This window comes from Stenella coeruleoalba (assembly GCF_951394435.1).
Source record: "Stenella coeruleoalba genome assembly, chromosome: 2".
NCBI lineage: Eukaryota > Metazoa > Chordata > Mammalia > Artiodactyla > Delphinidae > Stenella > Stenella coeruleoalba.
The window spans coordinates 140,319,691-140,340,564 of record NC_137147.1 but is presented as its reverse complement, the minus strand read 5'-3'; the positions used below and the strand labels follow the sequence as shown (position 1 = coordinate 140,340,564).

Here is a 20,874-nt window from a genome sequence, read left to right as displayed (position 1 = left end):
ATACTCTCCAAAAGCTCTTCTTTTCTCTTTTTACTTTTCCCTCCAAAGTTAGACTTTTGAGGCTAGTAAGTATCTTTCCCTGACTGCTCACAGAGTGTCACGTTGTCAGAGAGAGAAGGAATCCTTCCTTCCTGCATGCTTCTGTCCTGTGGGCTTCAGCCTGCCATTTTATTTTCTTTTCCCCCAAATTGAAAATATAAATTAATCCGTTTCCCCAGAGCAGTTTGGAAACAGGCAACCTCTAAGTGCTGGCTGTGTGAACAGCCCTGCTGCAGAGCCAGGACCACAGGAGGCCAGAATCACCCAGTAGAATGAGCAGAGATATCTAAACACACTTAGATTCACGATTTCCATTTCAAACTCCCCGTGTTTTATGAGGTGAGCTTTAGGGGTGAGGGTTGTAATAAAAGCTGGGCTGAAGTGTGCTTTTTTTGCCTTAAGCCCATCAGAACATTGCCAAGGGCTGTGAGTATCCTCAAAGTTCCATGAGTGGTCTCTTTAAATAAACAAATAGATGATCTTCAGACTTAATTCCATTCTTGAATGTTAACTGGCAGAGTGAAACGGCCATGCAGAAAGTTCTGTGTAGCCCGGCAACGATTCTTTCTCCTTGTTTTGGTAACCAGAGACCAACCCAGACTTCTGTATGTAGCATCTTCCCTTTTCAACTTGAAACCTCTGTGTTCCTGCCGACACTCGAGAAGAAGCGATTCCCATCAAGTTGGTTCTTGGAGAAGAAAAAATTTATGAACACCAAAGCTGTGAAATAGAAAGATCTCAAATGGAAACACTCCCTTTCCTCCTCCTTGTCTTCTCCCCCTCTTCCTCCTTCAAGATTTAACTACTTTCTTTGCATGGGTGAGGGGGAAGGGAAGGGGGTACCATGACCATGGTTTCACCAGAGCCCAAGGAGAATCTCTGGTTCATACAGAATGATCACTGTGCTTTGCAGGCATGGGCAGCTGGGTTTGGGGTATCACACCCAGGCTACAAAATAGGACACTGCTTCTTGCCGATCTGGGCAGCGTTAGGCAAGTCACTCAACGTCACATGAATCCTTCACCTGGGAGTGAGGAGACCCACCCTCTGGGATCCCTGTATCCAGTGAGATAATGAGTGAGAAGTGCGAGATAAACACCTGCTCTGAGGTATAAATTCCTTCTGTTTTCCCCAGCCTGTGCCCACGTCCAGAGCACTTCCTTAACCCGCGGGTTCTCAAGGGGCCTAGGGGAGTGACTTGGCCCCCTGGGGGACCTTAGGCAATATCTGGAGACAATTTTGGTTATCACAGCTGGCAGGGGGCGCTACTGGCATCTAGTGGGTACAGGCCAGAGATGCTATGTAACCTACGATGCACAGGACAGCTGCTACTCCCCTACCCCCAGCATAGAATTATCTGTTCCCAAATGTCAGGAGAGCTGAGGTTGAGCAACGGGGTGGGGGTGGGGGGCTCGCCTTACTCATGGCCCACTGTTGAAAGTTTCTTGGTGTACGTGTGCTTTACAGATGATTATGATTAAGCCCAAATTTCTCCAAATCAGCCTCCTTCTTTTCTAGGACGTACACACTCTGCACATCCCTGGCCCCTTGGGAGGAAAGAAGCCCCGGGGTCCAGATGATGTGTTTCCTGTGGGGTCCAGCCCCCCTGCAGAGGGCAGGATGAGGTGTTCCATGGCTTCTTCCTTCCAGGGTCTGCCCAGGGGGCTCCTGCCACCTCTGGGGCTCACACTCAGGCCCTATCTGCTTGGAGCACTTGTCACGGACCTGAGCCAACTGCTCTGGAAAGCTCTCGAGGGAAGGGGAGACTCAGTCCAGTGGGGAGGAGTGAGGGCCAGCTGCTGGTCTGGAGTACAGCATGGGGGGGCTTGAGGCTGGCATTTTATGGGGTGTCCCCCAGTTTGGCAGCCTGAAGCACCAGATATTATCCATCGGCAAGTTCAGATGGGAATTGGGTTGTTCTTTGTGAAGTGGTTCAGTGACTGCTATCAGGGGTTGTGAAATCCTGTTTTCAGCTCCTCGCAGACCAATGTAAACTGGAACCTTAAAAAATGTGCTTAGCATACTTAACAGAACTTGCTGAGGACACTTATGAAACTGGGCTGGGGCATGTGGTCACTGTAGGAGGGCTTAACAACCGAACCTCAGTTATCCGGATCGCCCCCCGCCCCGGGTCTGGTTCCTCCTTTGTGGAGCCAGATGACAAGAAGGGGCCGATGTTGGAAATGTCGCTTTTTATTTAAACTCTAACAACCAAAGAAAACTTTGAAAGGGTCTGGGGAATCGTGTATTCCGTGTACAGCTCAATTTCTTCTTGTTCGTAATGGTTTATTTTAATATAACTTCAAACCTCAGAAAGTTGCAGCGATGGGACAGGAATCATAGTACACATCCTCCACCGAGAGTCAATTTTTTTCTTCCATCCTGAAGAGTCAGAAATTTGGGCAGCTTAAGATTCAGGACAACAAAGACAAAATTCTGTTTTGTTGCACTCAGCTTACCGTGGGGAAAGTGTGGACTCACACACGTTTCTCAGACTTCGTTGGTGGCGAGGCCTGGCTACAGTGAGATAGCAGCTGGGAGGCCGCCTTCTCGCTCTGTGTTCGTTTGCTGGGTGACCTTGAGGTGCTTCATCTATCAGTCTGTTTCCTCAACCACAGAAGGAAGGGATTGGTCCAGATGCTCTCGAGGTCCTCATGTCCCAGCTGTCTGTAGTTCTCCCGAGGAGGTTTTCAGGCAGACACTTAGCCGGAGTTTAGCTGACCAGGACGTTTTGTTCCCTGAATGTTAGGCCTCTGTGTTTTGTCACCTGCAACCTTGCGACTCGACACGTGACCCCTGTGCGGTACTTCTGCCTGGAACAAGGGATGCTTTGGTTTTCGCTGTGTTGACCAAAGGGAGAGGATCCTAGGTGAACCCCCAAATCCAATGGCCCTCTCGGCAGGAGTGTTTTCAGGGCTTTCATATTTGATCTGTCAGACAGCTGTACCGGGCTGTCCTTGGCAGGGAAGAGAGAAAGGCACATTCTGACACTTGTGTATGAAGGAGAGGCAAAGTGGGAGATCTGAGAGCAGACACTGGCACTTAAAGGCCAGATGGAACCAATGGAACTATGGCTACTCCATGAGCAAGTCGAAAAAGAAAGCCGGTCTCCGGAAGAAGCTAGAAAGTTTAGTAGTGTGTGTGTTTTAAGTAAAATGGGTTTCAACAGAAATACGATTGTATTAACAAATTTACTTTCTGTTCGCTTCTTGGGCTCAGGTAACCAGAACAGTGCCTGGGATTTGGTAGGTGTTCGGTCGCTCTTTGGTGATGGATAAGAAGTCAGTTTCACTGGTAGGGATGCAGCATAGAACCGAGAAAAAGCACTGTTTACCTCTCCCTCTCACCCTCCTTTTCTCAGCACTGATGTGGGCTTGAATTCTGACCCTGCTCTTGTACAAGTTACATGACTTTGGGCAAAGCCCTTAGGTTCTCTGAGCTCAGTGAAGGTGGGATACACTGAGGTTGAGCCACGTTTGCACTCTCGCATCGTAGCAGTGTGCCCGGCGCACAGTTCGTGCTGTGAGTATATCCCGGTGCGTTTCTGGAGCTTACGTGCTCAGCTCACAGTTTTCTCCCCAACCCCCATGTCGAAGTCCATTGGTATTTCATGTCAGCCCCCAGATGGCTGTGGGTCCGAGATCACTGGTCACAGGGACGTGAGTGGCATGTGGGCCCTGGCCCTGCCTCTCCGCCCCGAGTGTGCTGGCGGGCGTCACCTCACCAGCAGCTCTGGACCCTGGCATGTCCATGTCCCTGGCTGTGGCTCCCACCCCCATTTTGGGATACTTTGGGATACATTTTGGGTCCCACTTGGAGCCAACGGGAGGAAACCTAAGTTCCTGCCGCAGGAAATGGTTTGGCTGGTGAAGAATATATTTAAGGAATAAAACCTCTGTCAGAGGAGCTTGAGAGGGTTGCTGGCGAAAGGCTTTTGGGGGTCTCTCATCAGGAAGCCACTGGGTGTGGGGCGAGACCTCAGCCCAGAGGCGGATGCCTGGGACTGTGCTCTTAGCCCCAGCAGCTGGTCTTGGGTTACGACGAGGAAGGGCTGGGTCAGGGAGAGGGGTGGGTCATACATAGACCCTTTTCTGCAGCGGAGCACGCTTATGGTAGCGTCAGCTCGGAATGAAGACTTATCTATTGGTTTTACTTAAGATGGGCTTGGTACCCTGTAGGGCTGGGGAGAGTGTGTACCGGACACATCAGCTAGATTAAATGCAGCAGCTGAAACTCCCAATTCACCATTAATCCTCTGGTAAGCATTGCTGTGTATTTTGAGTGGGACAGAGGGAGAAAAGGAGCCCTACGAGGGATGGCTCTGGGCAGCCCAGACTTGGAACCAAAAGGAGTGGCCGCCGATGCATAAAAGGACGTGCATGAGATGCCCTCCTTGTCGTGAGTTTGGGAATTGTAGGGCCCGGAAGCAGGGGCCTGGACCAGATGACTCCTGGAGGGTGCTGCCGGGCCAGCCTGGTGGTCATGTGCTCGCGAGCTGGAGAGCGTGCCTGTCTCCCCACCGTCGGGCCCAGCCTGGCAGCCAGGAGAGCTGCCCTGTAGCTGCAGCCTGGGTGCAGACGGCTGCGTGATCCTAGGAGGCGAGCCTTGCCTCTCAGATGCAGCGGGTGCCTAGTGAGGCGGGACTGTTACAAGACTTGACTTACGACCTGACTGCATCGTGGTTGAGACTGCTCTGAGATAAGGAGCCCGGAAGCCTTGTGAAAACTAGAAGCGTCAGGCCTCCCGAGGCCTCACTGTGGCCCCCTGGGCTGTGCACACAGATGGCCAAGGCAGGGGAAGGGGTCTGGTGTTTTGGACCTCCTACTGGGAACCTTCTTTACCAGGCGCTGTCATAGTAATAGGAGTAGTGGTAGTTATACAACAATAATGACAATGGATTAGTGCCATTTATCGTGTCCTAACGATATGCCAAAGGCTTTCCCTAGAATGTCGTTTAGTCCTCCCAACAGTCTAGCGAAGGGACTTACTTCAGATGAAAGATAATTAAGACCAAGACATTATAAGCAATATGATCAAGTTTACATAGTTATTGACCAGACTCAGTATTTGAATCCATGTTTATCCAGTCCAAAGCCCTTGCCTTTTTTTTTTTTTTTTTGGAAATGTGGTGTAGTTGACCTACAACAAACTGCACATATTTAAAGTGTACAACTTGGTAACTTCTGACATACGTATACACCTGTGAAACCACCACTACAATCAAGGTGGCAGACGTAGCCTTTACTCCTTGATAAGCGCCCTCTCCCATGCCCGCCCCCATCACCCCATCCCTAGGCAGCCGCTGACCTGCTCGCCGTCATGCAAACGTAAGTTTGCATTGTTCCTTTACTTTAAATTACTCTGTATCATGTTACGCAAACGGGACCGTGTCTGGCTTTCTTCGCTCAGAATGATTATTTTTTGATTCATCCGTGTTGTTTGTATCCATAGTTCATCCTTTTTTGTCGCCGAGTGGTAGTCTTTGTATGGCTGTTTCACAGTTTATTCATTCACTTGTTGGGAAACACTGGGTCATCTCCAGTTTGGGGCCATTATAAATACAGCTGGGACGAACGTTCACGCACATGTCTTTGTGTGGACCGATGCCTTCACTGCTCTCGGGTAAGCACTTAGGGGTGGGCTGAGTGGATCCTATGGTGGGTTTCTGTTTTGAAATTTTAAGAAACTTCCAAACTGTTTTCCGAAGTAGTTGTTGTGGCATTTTACATCCCTGCCAGCAGCGTACGAAGTTTCCGTTGCTCCACATCCTTGCGTGTGGCACAGTCTTTTACGTAGCAGCCATTCTAGTGATGATGGAGTGGCATCTCGTTGTCATTTTAGTTTGCACTTCTCTAGGGACTAGTGATGTTGAGCACCTTTTCATGCACTTGTTTTGCAATCTTTTTTATCTTTTTGTGTAGCGTCTGTTCAGATCATTTACCTGTTTTGTTTTTTAATGGGTGGTTTGTTTTCTTAATAGTGAGTTTTCAGAGTTCTTTATATTCTGGAAATAGGTCTTTTACCAGATACACGCTTTTTGCAAATATTGTCTCCCAATTTGTGGTTTGTCTTTTTTATTCTCTTAACAGGGTCTTTCAAAGACCAGAAGCTTAAGCTTTGATGAAGTCCAGTTTATCAACTTTAAAAAAAAATGGAATGTGTTTCTGATGTGGTATCTTTGCCCATCCCAAGGTCACAGAGATTCTCGCCCATGTTTTCTATTAGAAGTCGTATAGTTTTAGGCTTTTTATTATGACCCACTTGAGTTAATTTTTGTATAGGGTGCAAGGTACAGATTGGATTTCATTTTCCTTGCATGTGGCCATCCAGTTGTTCTGCCACCATTTGTTGAAAAGACCTTTCTGTACAAAATTGTCTTTGGGCCTGTGTCGCAAATCAGTTGTCCATGTACATGTGACTATTTCTGGACTCTCTGAGCTTCCATTGATCTGTACCTTCCTTAATTTAAAAAAATTTAAGTTATACTATCAAAATGATTCATGTATGTAGTTTAAAAACTCAAGTCTCTCTTGAATTTTTAATTTACATTCTTATTTTTTATTTCCAGGAGTGCTTTTCAGTAGTCTGTAAATGTTCCTGTTTTAGGATTGCAATAGCTCATCTCCCCGAGAGTAGTTTTTGTTTTATTTTATTTGGAAGTTTTCTTCTGCTCCCTGCATTGTCTCAGACTTCTTTTTTTTCTCCCCCACTTATTTCTATCTCTGCGCCTCCTGTTAGAGGCTTTCTTTAAATGGCTGGGGATTCTGGCCTTGCGTTCACATTTGAGAGCGTGGCAGTAAAAAGCCGATTGCCTGTTCTGTGTATGGTGGTGGGAGGGGCCTGTTGGCAGGTGGGCTTCCCCGCAGGGAGAACTGGCAGAAACAGGGCCGTTTAGTTGGGGAATCCCCAAATGTCAGTATTTCAGGTCTTTTCTTGTGGACTGAGCTGTTTAATTCCTCCACAGGCAGGGATGGGGTAAGCAAGGGAGCTGAGCGCTCCGTTCATGAAATCCTGTTTCCTAGCCCCTGTCTGACCTTCACCCGCAGCCGTGCCCTGGTGGCCCTGTCTGGAGCTCCTCTCTTCCATTCATTTTCGGCAGAGAGCAGACCTGTCTCTGGCAGGGTTGGGGAGGCCCGGGGGGAAGGAGCTGGGATCTGCCTGCCTCTTCTGTAGACAGTCAACCCATCCTCCTGTTCCCAGCCAAGTCTTGACAAGTGTGTGGTACCTCCAAGTCCAGACTCTTTCCCAGGTTCACTCTGCTAAGTCTGTTCCCGTTCGGCCATCTGCTTTCCACTCTCCTCTCTGCCCATTGTCTGCTCTCCTCTCCTACCCATTGTCTTGGGCAGGACAGGGATAAATGCATCCATTCAGTTTGTTGTATTTGACCGAAGGACTTCCTTAGCCTCTCCCGCCCCTCTCTCCCACCCTTTCTCCCTCCTCCTCCCCCTCCCTCCCTCCTCCCTCCCTCTCCTTGTCCCCTCCCCCTTTCTCTTCCCCCTCCTCCCCTCCCCCTCCTCCTGTCCATCTCCCTCCCACTATCCATCACTTGCCTCCATCTTCCCTCCACCTCCCTCCCATCATCCCGTCCTGTGTCCCCTCTCCCTCCTCCCTGCCACCCCCTCCTTTTTACTCCCCCCACCCCTTCTCCCTGCTCCTTCCTCTGGGCCTGGAGCGCTCTCTGCCGTACTTCTTCAGGTAGACAGCCAGGCTCTTCAGGCCCTGAGAGGAAACAGCCCATGTAACGCAGAAAGGACTGGATGAGGAATCAGGACACTGCAGTCTCTGCCTACAGTTGTGATGAGCCTTCTGCACTCCTTCACCACATCCTTGATTCTCCTTCCCATCCCTCAACTCCCAAAGCCCATAAGGGCCACATCACGCCCAGACCTTGGCCTCCGTCACATTACGTGTCTGAGCCCCGTGTGCCCCGAGGTGTCCCATTTCTGCCCACTCCACACCCTTTTCCCCCTTGCAGGCCCTGGGTCACTCTGGGTCTCTGGCTCGGCTGTCCCAGTCCTGGGGGTTAGGATGTTAGGGCGGCGTGTGAGCGTCGCTCCACGTCAGGAGTGCCCAGGGCGTCCTGTCCCCGCACCTGCCCTGCCTGAGGCGCAGGCCCAGTGCAGGGCTGATGGGAACGTGGCCTTTCGCGCCCTCTCTCAGGCCGTCTGCCCCGTGGAAGCAGGGACCCTTCTCTTGCGTTGTCCACCATCACCCCTCCTCCTGCTCTGTGTTACTATTTTTTTTACATCTGTGATTCTATTTCTGTTTTGTAAATAGGTTCATTTGTACCATTTTTTTTTAGATTCCACATATAAGTGATATCATGTGATATTTTTCTTTCTGTCTGACTTCACTCTGTATGACCATCTCTAGGTCCATCTGTGTTGCTGCAAATGGCATTATTTCATTCTCTTTATGGCTGAGTAGTATTCCATCATACATACGTTCTGCATCTTCTTTATCCATTCCTCCGTCAGGGGACATTTAGGTTGCTTCCAGGTCCTCGCTATTGGGAATAGCGCTGCGTTTTTTTTCTTTTAAAGCAAGAGGGCTAACCCTTCCATCAACCAGGTAGGGGTTGGGGGCTCCCTCCACAGCCCACTCTTTCCTCGCTGCTGGTCTGAGCCTCTCTCCACGGCCTCCCCCTGCAGAGGCCACTCCAGATGTCCAGCTGGCTCTTTGTTGGGGCTTTTGTCCAACACTGAAGAGCAGATGTGCCCACTTCCCTATCTATGGGCACACGGTGGCTTTGCAAGAAAATGGGAAGAGCTGAGTCCCTCTCTGTCCCCACACATCACCTCCCACTCTCCCTTTCTCTCGTTCTCAGCCCCACAGCTCGCCTCACTTCTCCGGGGCCGGGTTTGCGGAGTGGCCATCGTGATGGGGAAGAATAACGGTCCTGTGGGTGCTTCACGAAGCACTTTTGAGTGGATACTGAGCTGCGTGAGGTCAGGGGCAGCAGTGGGGGGAGAATGTTCCATTTTACAGATGAGGTAACTGAGGGTCCTGGAGACTTCAGGACTTGCCCAGGGTCTCACAGCCAGAAGAGGAGAACCTCCCCTTGACCCCAGTTCTCATGAGTCCACATCTGGCCATCTGCCTTCTGTATCTCAGGGGCGAGTCCCAGGCTGTCTTCTCTCGTTCTGCCTCCTAATTACTGTTTCTGGGCTGTCGGGGTGCCTTGGTCTGGGGCCCCACAGGAGGGAGGTGATTACATCCTTTGAGCTGCCCTGAGTCAGCAGATCCCTGTCAGTCCCTGTGCCCAAGTCCTGTTCTGACCTCTGTCTGTCCTCCCCCCTGCCCAGGCCAGTGCCTTGGAGAGTTTGATTGGATTCCTGTTTCTCTCTCTCTGGTTGGTGATTCTGGTTGCATCTGGCAAGCCCCTCCCTCGCGGAGTGTCCATAAATTCCATATATTCAGGAAAATGGGGGCCCTTAGTTGTATGGGGGCAGGGAGGGAGAGCTTCAAATACCCCTCCAGCAGGCCCGCGCAGCTATTAGAAGAGTCCTGCCCGCTGGCCAGTGGGGTCCTAGGACGGGCCGTCTTGAAGAAAGAGCAGTACTGCCTCTGGGCGCCTCCTTATTTGTTTTTGCGGTACGCGGGCCTCTCATTGTTGTGGCCTCTCCTGTTGCGGAGCACAGGCTCCGGACGCGCAGGCTCAGCGCCCACGGCTCACGGGCCCAGCCGCTCCGCGGCACGTGGGATCTTCCCGGACCGGGGCACGAAGGGTGCCTCCTTATTGATGAGCATCCACCTCACCCACTCTGACTCCCCACTACCCCCAGTCTGCTTGTCCCTGCAGCCAGGATTATCACGGGGCCTGTGTCTCGCGTGCGCACACTCAAACACACTCTGAGCCCACTTACACATCTCAGAGGCTTCCTGTGGCTTTTAGAAAACAGGCAGAACCTCTCACCATGGCATCTGAGACCCTGCAGGAGCACCCCTGTCTGCTCCCCCAGCCTCCCTCCTCTCCGGTCACTCTGGCCTTCATTCTGGTATTCCTCCTCACCGTGTTTTCCACCTTCCCAGGGCCTTTGCACATGCTCTTCTCTCTACTTGGAGTGCCCTCCTCCCGTACCCCTTTGACTACTTAGTTCTTACTTATCCTTCAGACTTCCTGGTCAACCACCACCTCCTCAGAGATGCCCTGTCCCGCCCTTCAGTGCAGCAGGGTCCCCAGGGTCATATGCACTTGTGGTTCCCTGCGCTTAGTTTGTCATTGTAGCTGTCCTGATCATGTGATTAATGTCGGTCTTGCCCACGGAAGTTCTGTGGAAGCAGGGACCGCTCTGTGGTCTCTTTTACTCCCTTTCCCTCACCACTGTAACCCTAGTGCCACACAAAGTAGGAGGTCATTAAAGACTTGTTAGATAAAGGACTCTGTGTGAACGGAAGCTCCTCACCTGTCTAATACCTGACGTTGCTTGAAGCCTCTCACCCCCCCCCTCCAGATGCCTCCTGCCTCCGACCTTACTCTTGTCTGATGGCGCTTCTGCCACACAAGCTCCCAGCCGTCATGGCCTGTGGCGCTGCTCCAACTTTCTTGTCCTGCAGATGACCTGGGGATTTTAGAAAGAGGAAGAATCTGATATAGTGGGTTGGGGTAGCCTCTGAGATTTTGGCTTTTTCACGAGCTTCCGTGGACCCGTGCTGCTGGTCCACCAGGGACCACACTCTGGCCTGGGGTGGGGGGCGCGGCGACAGGTCAGCTGCTCAGAGGCTAGGTCACCACGGAAGACGCGGTTTGCACAGGGACAGGACACTGCCGTTGGGGGTGGGTTCGGCCCAGCCAGGCCGGGGACCGTGGCAGAGCCAAGTCACAGGCTCGGTTCCTGCTCTGCTCACGCACGACCGCGTAGGCCTTAGCTCTGAACTGGGACACCTGGGGCAGCCTGCCAGCAGCCCTCACGCTGAGAGGGACTCCCGAGAGGTCTGCCGCGTAGCCTCTGACCAGTTAAAATTCCCCTTCGTTGCCTTCTCTCCCTCCTTGCCTTATCACAAACACCAACTGAAAAAAAGAGGGTCGGGTTTTTTTTTCTGGTTTCTCATGTGTGAGAGAGGAACTGGGTGAGTGTGGAAAGCGATGGGGGGGTGCTGTGTGCCGTCACCCTCCTCCTCAGCATCACTGTGGCCCTCACATCGGCTCCTGAAGGACTCGCGTCTCCTAGTTCAGCCCTGTCCCCTCTGCACACCTCCACCTGGCCCCGACCGTTCCAGAGCATGATTCGCTGTCGTTCCCCTCGTGGGGCGCGTCCGAGGTCAGCTCTGCCAGCCTGGGAGCCCTCGGCCTTGCTGGGTGGGCCTCTGTGTTCTTCTCCTGGACCCCTTCCAGCACACACAGAGCTTCTCTGATCTCCTGGCCCTCTGCGTGTGAGACAGACCAGCGGAGGGGAGCTTCCTGAGTCTCTGCCAGCGAGCTCTCATGGAGCTCGGCAGGCCAGACTTGGGAGGAGGCGAGCCAGACCCACTTCACTGTCTGCTTCTGCCCCTCCCGTTCCCGGCAGGTCCCTGGATGGCCGGCTGCAGGTGTCCCACCGGAAGGGGCTCCCCCATGTCATCTACTGCCGTCTGTGGCGATGGCCCGACCTACATAGCCACCATGAGCTGCGGGCCATGGAGCTGTGTGAGTTCGCCTTCAACATGAAGAAGGACGAGGTCTGCGTGAATCCCTACCACTATCAGAGGGTGGAGACCCCAGGTACGCCGCCTCTGTAGGGTCTGCAGCTACCTACATGGCATTGTCCTCCCCCTCTTTCCCTCCCCACTTCCCCCTCCCTCCCTCCCTCCTTCCACCTCCCCTTCTTCCCCCTCCCTCTCCCCGCCCTCTCCCCCTTTCCCCTCTCTCCCTCTCCCCTTTCCCTCTCTCCCCTCCCTCTCCCCCTTTACCCTCCCTCTCCCCCTCTCCCCCTCCCCTCCCCTCCCTCTTCCCCTTTCCCTTCTCTCTCTCTCCCCTTTCCCTCTCTCCCCTCCCTCTCCCCCTCTCCCCTCCCTCTCCCCCTCTCCCCTCCCTCTCCCCCTTTCCCCTCCCTCTCCCCCTTTCCCCCTCCCTCTCCCCTTTCCCCTCTCTCCCCCTCCCTCTCCCCTTCCCCCTCTCCCCCCTCCCCTCCCTCTCCCCTTCCCCCTCTCCCCCTCCCTCTCCCCTCCCACTCCCCTTTCCCCTCTCCCCTTCCCTCTCCCCTTCCCCCTCTCCCTCTCCCCCTTTCCCTGTCTCCCCTTCCCTCTACCCCCTTTCTATACCCCACTCCCCCTTCTCCCTCCCTCTTTCCCCTCTCTCCCTGTCCTCTTTGTGAGGAAGGGCCTGAGGAAGGGTGCATTTGGGGGTGCAGGGGCTTTGGTGCCAGCCTGGCGTCGACACTGATCCACCTCTGCTCTGTTTCCTCTGGACAGTTCTACCTCCTGTGTTGGTGCCACGCCACACAGAGATCCCGGCCGAGTTCCCCCCGCTGGACGACTACAGCCATTCCATCCCCGAAAACACTAACTTCCCCGCCGGCATCGAGCCCCAGAGCAATATTCCAGGTATGCACACGTGGGCAGTGAGGCCGGCCCAGGGGGCGGGGGCCAGATAGGCCCGTCACCCGGTCTCTGCACACGCTGGGCCGAGGCCCCTGACTCAGAACTGCATCCCTGTGGGGAGAGGACCCGTGGCCTTGGCTCCCCACTCGCTAATGATGCTTTTCTTGGCACGGAGGAGCGGCGGCGTGACCCTCCCGCCGGGCCTCAGTGCAGTCATTTATTTTGGAAGCGGAAATAGCAACGCTGTGTTTCTCTCACCGCCCTCGCGGCCGGGGCTGGAGTTCAGGCAGGATCCCCGACAGTCTGGGGGCTGCAGAGGCAGCGGGCGAGCAGAGGGCCGAGGGCCGGGCAGTGTGCGGAGAACTGGCCCTGTAAGTAAGCCCGGGGAGGGTTACAAGCTGGGTGGGAGGTTTTATTCCACTGGGAGAAGTGGGCTGTGCCGGCAGAGTGCAAATGTTTTTAGAAGCCCCTCATTTACATGCAAATAATGTGTGAATCACCAGCACTCTGGGCGTCCAGGAAAACTGCTTGGCGGAGCTTAGCCAGTCCCAGCGCAGGTGGCCGGGCAGCGATGTGCCGCCTTGCTTTCAGAGCTGGCTAGTTTGGACGCGCCTTTCACCCCGAGTGAGCGCACCGGGCCTTTGCGCGTGGGTCAGAGCGTTAAGGAGGGACCCGCTTTACAAATCCAGGCTTACAGATCCTTCACAGGTGGTGCGGGTCCCTAGGGGTAGGTTGCCCACTCTGTTCATCCAGCAATGCAGAGAGCTGAGTCGGGGTCTGGGGGTCATTCAGAGAAATAAATCGCAATCTCTGCTGTCACGGAACTTGCGTCCCACTTCGGGAGCTAAGACATCCTCTCAAGAGACAGCAGATAACCGTGGATCTGCACACGGGTAGATAGTAAAGCTAAAGGGCGCTTTGAGGCTGTTGCCCTTCAGAGGACAGAGATGAGTGAGGCAGGGGTGAGTCCACTGCCTCCCTGAGAGGGAGGCGGAGCTTAAACCTAACCTTGAGGGATGGGGAGAAGTTTAGCCCGGCAGAGGCTGTAGGAATAGGGATTTCAGACTTGGGAGTCAGGGGTGGTGTGAACAAAGGTGGTCATGATCCAGGTGGGGAGCAGGAAGGAAGAAGGGCATGAGGAAGGTGGGAGCCAGAGATTCGAGGCCCAGAGCTCCTTGGCGCCCTCCCCCTGGCATAATGGTGTGAATGCGTGAGTTTGCAAAGGGCATCTGAAGAGGCAAACCAGAGAGGCCATTTAATGAACCACCTTCCTTTCAATTCCCAGAAACCCCGCCCCCAGGCTACTTGAGTGAAGATGGAGAGACCAGTGACCACCAGATGAACCACAGCATGGACGCAGGTCAGAGTCTCGTGGGGCTCTGCTCCTAAGCCTGAGTGCCCGCCCTCCCCCATGCCTCCCTCTGTCCCTCCATCCAGTATGTACAGAGCAATCACTGGGCTCGGGTCTGGGACAGAGGAGGAGCGAAGCCGCTCGCAGTTCGTGGGGGAGACCGACAAGGCAGCCCGCAGTCACCGTGCTGTCTCCTATGTGCCCTGCTGGAGAAGGCCGTGTGGCATCAGGGCACAGAGCGGGGCCACATGACCCAGCCTGGGGACGGGGTGTTGGGGGTGCCGAGCATCACCTTGCAGTGTAGGCTTCTCTCGAGTGGAGTGTCGGAGACGTGTAGGTTTGGCCAGGCCATCAGGGCAGGTAGGGGGTGTACCAGGCAGAGTCGGGGGCGTGGGCAGGAGAGCTGGTGAGTTCTGGGATGGCTGGAGTGTGCTCCTCCAGAGACAGGAGGGCCCCGCACTCAAGGCTTCGAGTGTGGCCGGGGGCTGAGGAGGAGCCCCCACAGCCTTTAAGCAGATGAGATGCTGCTGGCAGTAGGATGGAGGGTGGGCTCCATCACCTGAAACAGCTCAGGAGAGCCAAAACAGAGGCAGGGTCTTTGCTAGTGGCAGTCGAGGCCCCAAAGCATCGATTTTTATGTGATGACCAAATGTGATCTGTGTGTTCCTGCCGTGAGGGACCCAGCCCAGTCATCTCCAGCCACATCTCCAGATGTTCCCGCCTCATTTGTTAAGGGACCAAATTGGCTCCAGACCAGCAGTTTCTTGAATTGAACCCCAGCTGCCACATCGCATGTGCACTGTGTTGCGTGTGGTTGGGTGAGGAGGAGGGGGCCGAGCAGATGTTCCCTCCTCCTGACGGCGGGCATGCCTTGTACACACAGAGCCGCCTGACACCGTGGGGCCACCTGCCCTGCACGCAGCCCAGAAGAGAGCGTAATTCCCCAAAGAAGGATGCGGGAGACTTGCATGTTTACTGTAAACGTGGTCACTTGATGTGTAGCCTGGGCATCATGGCCCTTGGGGTTTAGCACACATACCCCGACACACCCCTGGTAGGTGGCTGACAGTGTGGACCCAGCCGGAATGCATCTCGAAGACCTTTCTGTATTCAATGCCAAGTGACCGCTGTAAGGGTACAGCTATGAAACGCTGGCATGGGAAGCAAGCCAGCTAAGCAGCATTTCTGCAGATGCTGTATTGCTTCTCCCTCTCCTTTCCCCCTTCCCTCCTGGTTGCTCTTCACGTGTGTGGAATGATTACAGGCAAACCTCCGAGATACTGTGGGTTCACTTCCAGACAACCACTTTAAAGCAAGTCACACAAATTTTTCGTTTCCCAGTACATGTAAAAGTTATGTTTACACTATAGTCTATTAAGTGTGTAATAGCATTATGTCTAAAAAAGCAGTATACACACCTTACTTAAGAAATACTTGATCGCTAAAAAATGTTAACCATCATCTGAGCCTTCAACGAGTCATAATCGTTTTTGCAATAGTAACATCAAAGATCATGGATCGCAGATCACCATTACCAACATAATAGTGGTGAAAAAGTTAGAAATATTGTGAGAATTATCCCAATGGGACAGAGGTGCGAAGTGAGCACCGTGCTGATAACACTTGCTCGACGCAGGGTTGCCACAAACCTTCATTATGTAAAAGATGCAGCATCTGCAGAGCACAGTAAAGGAAAGTGCAGTAACGCGAGGGCTGCCTTCACTGTTATAAAAGTGAACAGACTGGGCTTCCCTGGTGGCGCAGTGGTTGAGAGTCCGCCTGCCGATGCAGGGGACGCGGGTTCGTGCCCCGGTCCGGGAAGATCCCACATGCCGCGGAGCGGCTGGGCCTGTGAGCCATGGCCACTGAGCCTGCGCGTCCGGAGCCTATGCTCCGCGGCGGGAGAGGCCACAACAGTGAGAGGCCCGCGTACTGCAAAAAAAAAACAGTGAACAGACCAAAGGAGAGGGTCTTCTATGGGACGAGCAGCCACATTTTCACCCTCTCAGCTCTTGTTCCTTCCCCTTCCTCTCCTCCCTTTCTGCTCCACCTTCTCTGTCTCTCCCTCCCTCCTCTCCTCCCTTGGTGTACCTGTTGTGAACATTACTGATTTATTGAATGTGTGCCTGGGCTTTGTGGACCCCAGCCAGCCCGTGGGTGGGGTCTCCTATTTATTCTCTGCTCTTCTCTCAAACCAGTCCAGTTGCTCATGGACTTGGCCTCCCTGACAGTTGAGATGTGGTAGCGCCTCATGTGGGGCCCGAGGATCACCTTGTCCAGCCCTGCTTCTCCCTGGACGTGCACACAGGTCTGTTGAGACCAGTGAGAAGGTCCCCCTGCCTTCCTGGGTCTCCGTCATTCGGGCCAGCACAAATCAGAAGACCAACATTTACTGAGCACATACTGTGTACCAGCTATGGTATAGGCATTTTCATAGGCACGATCCCACTGCCTTTCCACAAATCACACGATAGGTGGGATTCTCCCCGCTTTATACCTGAGGGGAAAAAAATCAAGGCTCAAAGAGGTCGAACCACTTTGCCGAAGTCCCATGGCTGATAAGTGGTACCACGTCCAGACCCCGTGGCACATTCGGAAGCTCCGCTCTTTCTGTGACTCTTCCACATCCCTCCGAAGATTGGGTGCTAGGGGTGAGAAAGAAACCCATGGTTCCTCCCGGGTCCTCAAGAAGGTTACAGCTGAGTTAAGAGCAGGTGCAGACCCCCGTTAACAGCTCAAGGCAGCGTAAGCTTAAGGCCCAGCTGTGCGCGGACTGTAGACTTCAGGGGGTGGAGCCGGGGCTGAAATCACAGGGCTGTCAGCCAATAAGCAGCTCTCCAGAGCTGGAGCCCCATGGGTGCAGGGACAAAGGAGGGGCCAGCCCAGTGTTGCTTTCCGGAAGAGCAGTCACTTGGTTTTCGGAAGGCTGACTCCCTGTGGGTTTTTTTCTTTTTTCGGGGGAAAAAACAGGTAGAGGAACGATATTAGAGTAGAAAGAATTGGGTTGTTAGGACTTTTTCCCATGTGTAGCATCACGTCAGGCTGGTTGCTGAGTTGTGGGGTGTCTGAGGCAGCTCAGTGAGTTTCCTGAAATCTGGGGAAAAGGCTGCGTTGGTATTTGCAGGTCCTGAGCCGTGAGAACAAGACTGGTGAGGTCTGGGCAGCTGCAAGCCTTACCTTCGCTGCCCGGGGTCTGGAGCAGCTGTGGAGAGGGGCTTCCCTGCTCCTTCTGTCCCTCTGGGGGCTCAGTTAACAGGGAGGGTCAGTGTGAGGTCTGTGCAGCCAGGCTGGGAATGCAGCAGCCCTGTGCCCGGGGGCTTGGTGAGAAGCATAACCATCGAGTTGTGGGAGAGACTCCAAGGTCATCCTCTCATCTGTTGGTTCCACAGATGAGGAAGCTGGGGCCCGGGGAAGGGGAAGCACAGGCGAGGATGTGGGGTTTGGTCTTCTCCTGGATCGTGGAGGCTCAGTCCAAGGTTTTCTTCCTGCCCCACCTTGATGCAAACGTTCTGTCCTCTGGCTCCCCAGGCCAACAGTCTTTTCCGAAGTCTCACAGCTGTGTCTCACCTCCTAGGTTCTCCAAACCTATCCCCGAATCCGATGTCCCCAGCACACAATAACTTGGGTAAGTAGCTCTTTGGATGACTCAATCCCCCTCTAGCTGTAGCCCTGCCTGGTGGCCCGTGTGTGGAGGGGGCCCTGAAGTTGAGGCTCCCCTGCTCTGACCCCCACCATCCGCCCAGTGCAGCCCATCAGGTTTCTGGTTACATTGTTTCTGGGGTCACCCACAGAACGGGAAACCTGAGAACAGTGGTGGCAGGGAAGGCAGCCGTGTGCCAGGTTTGTATTTCCCCAGGGAGGCGGTTAGACACGAGTGAATGAAAAAGCCCCGAACCTTGTGCTTAAGAGACACGAGGGTCTCCGGTCAGTGAGCATCCGTGCGTGGTTTGACGCAAAGCCACAGGCAGCGGTGCAAACCGCGGCCCCCGGCTTTCGGGGACTTGTTTCAGATACACTTACTTGGATTTTATCTGAGCACCTCATCTGACAATGATGTCATTTTTATTTAAAACAGTACCATATAAGGAATTTGGGGGGAAAAAAAAGCCAAGTTACCCATAATCCCCCTGCCCTAACACAAATATTTTTGTTTCATCTCGGTCCCTCTGATGTTTGTGGGTCAGGCACATATATTTGCGCTTTGCCTTTGAGGTGCTAGTTCATATCCATCTTTTCCTTCTGTCTTCTCATTGTTATTTTGTAAACACATTTCCGTACTTAGATGACTCGTCGATCATCTTGCATTATCTCATGATGTTTTGGAGCAGCTGGGCCATCATTTCCACAACCTTCCCTTAGATGTTTGATTTCTGGGTCATTTTTCTGAGATTCACTTTTCTAATCCAGGAGCATCCTTTGGCTTCAGCGTGGGGCCTGCCGGAGGGCTCAGAACAAATTAAATATTTGTTCAGTTTTTATTGAGGGGAGTTTTTTTTTCTGTGTTGGTCTGGTAGCTTTAGAAAAATGTGAGTTTGATTCTTTTCCAGCCTGTATTGCTGGGGTTTGATTTGTGGCTCAGGAAAAGAAGGAGTTAATATCCAAGCTTGGTGAATCAGAGTGGATTGGCCTGGCTTTTGTTCCCAGTTGTTCCCAGTCCTTGACTGATAGCATCAGATGAAGAAAGTCCTCATTTGGAACGTGGGGAGCTGCTTGAAAACCTTTTGATACAGGCTGACAAGTGGGCAGTGTGAACTGTAACTTTGGGGGATCTGTTTTATCATCTTTGTAAAATAATACCACTGTGAGTGTTGGGCTTTACAGCGGGAAGGTCACATTCCCGATGGGAAAGGACTGATGGAGTTTTTAAACACAAACTCTGAAGGCTGGAAGCTGTGTTAACCCTTGAGAACTTAAAGGCCATGAGTGTGAACTTGACTCTGGGCTTTCAGCTCTGGAGGCGGAGCCCTCTTACCCCACCATGGCCATGGGCGCCCTGAAGTCGACAGACATCAGAACTGATGCTTGCCTTGGCAGCCCCACTGCCTGACTTGGTGGTTCAGGCCGCAGGTTGTCCTGGGCGGGTACTCGCTGTGAATTCCCCTCGAGATTGCGTGGACCAGGATGACAGCATGTTCTTGAACTTGGCCCCGAGGCAGAGTGCCCTGCTGGCACAGTTCTCCCTTGCCTCTCGTCTGAGGGTCAGGAATTCTTAGGCCGTTTCTTCCAAAGGAAGGGACAGCCTCCAAGCCTGGTGGGCAGAGAAGGGGGTGCCACTCGGCTGGGAAGATGTGAATGTGGGGGACAAGTCAGCCAACAAGCCCCGGTAGGACTCACGGCGAGACACGGGCGCTGACAGGCCCGGCTTCCTCTCTGCTTACCAAGCCCTCGAACCCCCGCCTTCACCCGTTCAGCACTGTTGGTAGGGCCCCTACCATCTCACAGCCTCTGGCACCGTAGCTGCAAGGGGATGAAAGGATGGATGAAGATGGCAAACGTTTCTCGAGAACTTGCTGTTCACTGAGTGTTGTGCAGAGTGGCTCATGCCTGTTAACGGAATCTTTGTAACAACTATCTAAGGGGGTGGTGCTGTGATTTTTCATTTTATGGAATAGGAAACCAAGGAACGGACTGGTTAATGAACTTGTCCCCTTCACGCAGCTAGACAATGGAGAAGCTGGCTTTGAAGGCCATGGGGATCCAGAACTTGTGCCCCCATGTGCAGCAGGACCCTGCCTTTGCTCGGTCCCTTAGACTAGCTCTCCCCCTTTTCACTCAGAAGAACTAGGCTCAAGGAGACACCTATTGACGTACAGTTGGGAACCCATGTCAGGTGTGAGGGCCCTGGTGTCCCATGTTGTCCCTGGCTGGGAGCCCTCCCTGCTTACCTGTCTCTTCCTCACTCAGTCATTCTCTGGGCACTTCCTGCTTGGTCACTGTATGCCAGTCCAAGTGGGGGAATTCAAAGAGGCGTCACAGACCCTGACACGAAGGTGCTTTTGGCCTTGTTGGGATAAATAAGGCAGGACGATAAATACTTTTTATATAAAACAAGAGGGGGGACTTCCCTGGGGGTCCAGTGGTTAAGTCCGCCTTCCAGTGCAGGGGATGTGGTTTCGATCCCGGGTCGGGGAACTGAGATCCCACGTGCTGCGGGGCAACTAATCCCTCGCGCCGCAACTACTGAGCTCATGTGCTACAACTAGCGAGAAGCTGCAACGAAGAGCCCATGTGCCGCAATGAAAGAGCCCGTGTGCTGCAACTATAATAAATAAATTAATTAATTAAAGGAAGAGGTGGGTGCAGATGAAGTACCCTGAGGGTTCAAAGGAGCAAACCGTGGCATTCCAGCGGGGACATCATCCAGGGTGGCCAGTGTCTCCTATGTATTAACTCATTCAGTCACCATTCGCTGAGTTCCTAGTAGGTACTGATGCTGGTGGTCCAGAGCCGGGGAGGACGTTCAGGCGTTCACAGTCTGGTGGAGTGGCTGGAGGTGTCTGTCCACCGGTGATGCACTGTGCCCGGTGCCAAGGGAGCAGCGCACAGGAGGGAGGAAGTGTATGTGCCCAGCAGGACAGCGCCAAGTAGGGTGGGGGGACCTTGGAGTTGTGATGACCTGTATGAGCTGGGCCTTGAAGGACAGGTGGGACGCGGTGAGGCAGAGAAGGAGGGAAGGACGCTGCCGATGGAAGCAGTGGCGTGACAGGGCGGGGTGAGCTCGGAGGGCAGCTGGCGGTGTGGTTGGCTGGCTTGTTGGGAGGCTCAGTGGAGAAGATGAGGCTCGGGGTTGGCGGGCTGAGAAGAGAGCCCTGAGGGCCGCCCTTACGTAGCCCCGTCTTGCCTATAGGATGAGGCGAGATGGTGGGTTCTGAGTTGGGGGTTGGTGGTTATCTGACGGCAGCTTCATAATGATTAATCTGGCCACTGTGTGGAATTTAAAATCTAGGGGAAATTACTGGGGCTAC

General features: G+C 53.5%; 1 protein-coding gene across 5 annotated transcripts in view; it reads left to right on the top strand.

The window, feature by feature from the left end:
• Positions 1 to 20,874, top strand: part of SMAD3 (SMAD family member 3) — a 118,385-nt gene that overhangs the window by 79,706 nt on the left and 17,805 nt on the right. For all 5 annotated transcript variants that reach the window (XM_079910302.1, XM_079910304.1, XM_079910300.1 and 2 more), the window contains exons 2-5: positions 11,547 to 11,740; positions 12,430 to 12,561; positions 13,844 to 13,918; positions 17,484 to 17,534. In XM_079910302.1, the coding sequence (XP_079766428.1) occupies positions 11,547 to 11,740; positions 12,430 to 12,561; positions 13,844 to 13,918; positions 17,484 to 17,534 (452 nt within the window). The remainder of the gene's footprint in view (positions 1 to 11,546; positions 11,741 to 12,429; positions 12,562 to 13,843; positions 13,919 to 17,483; positions 17,535 to 20,874) is intronic.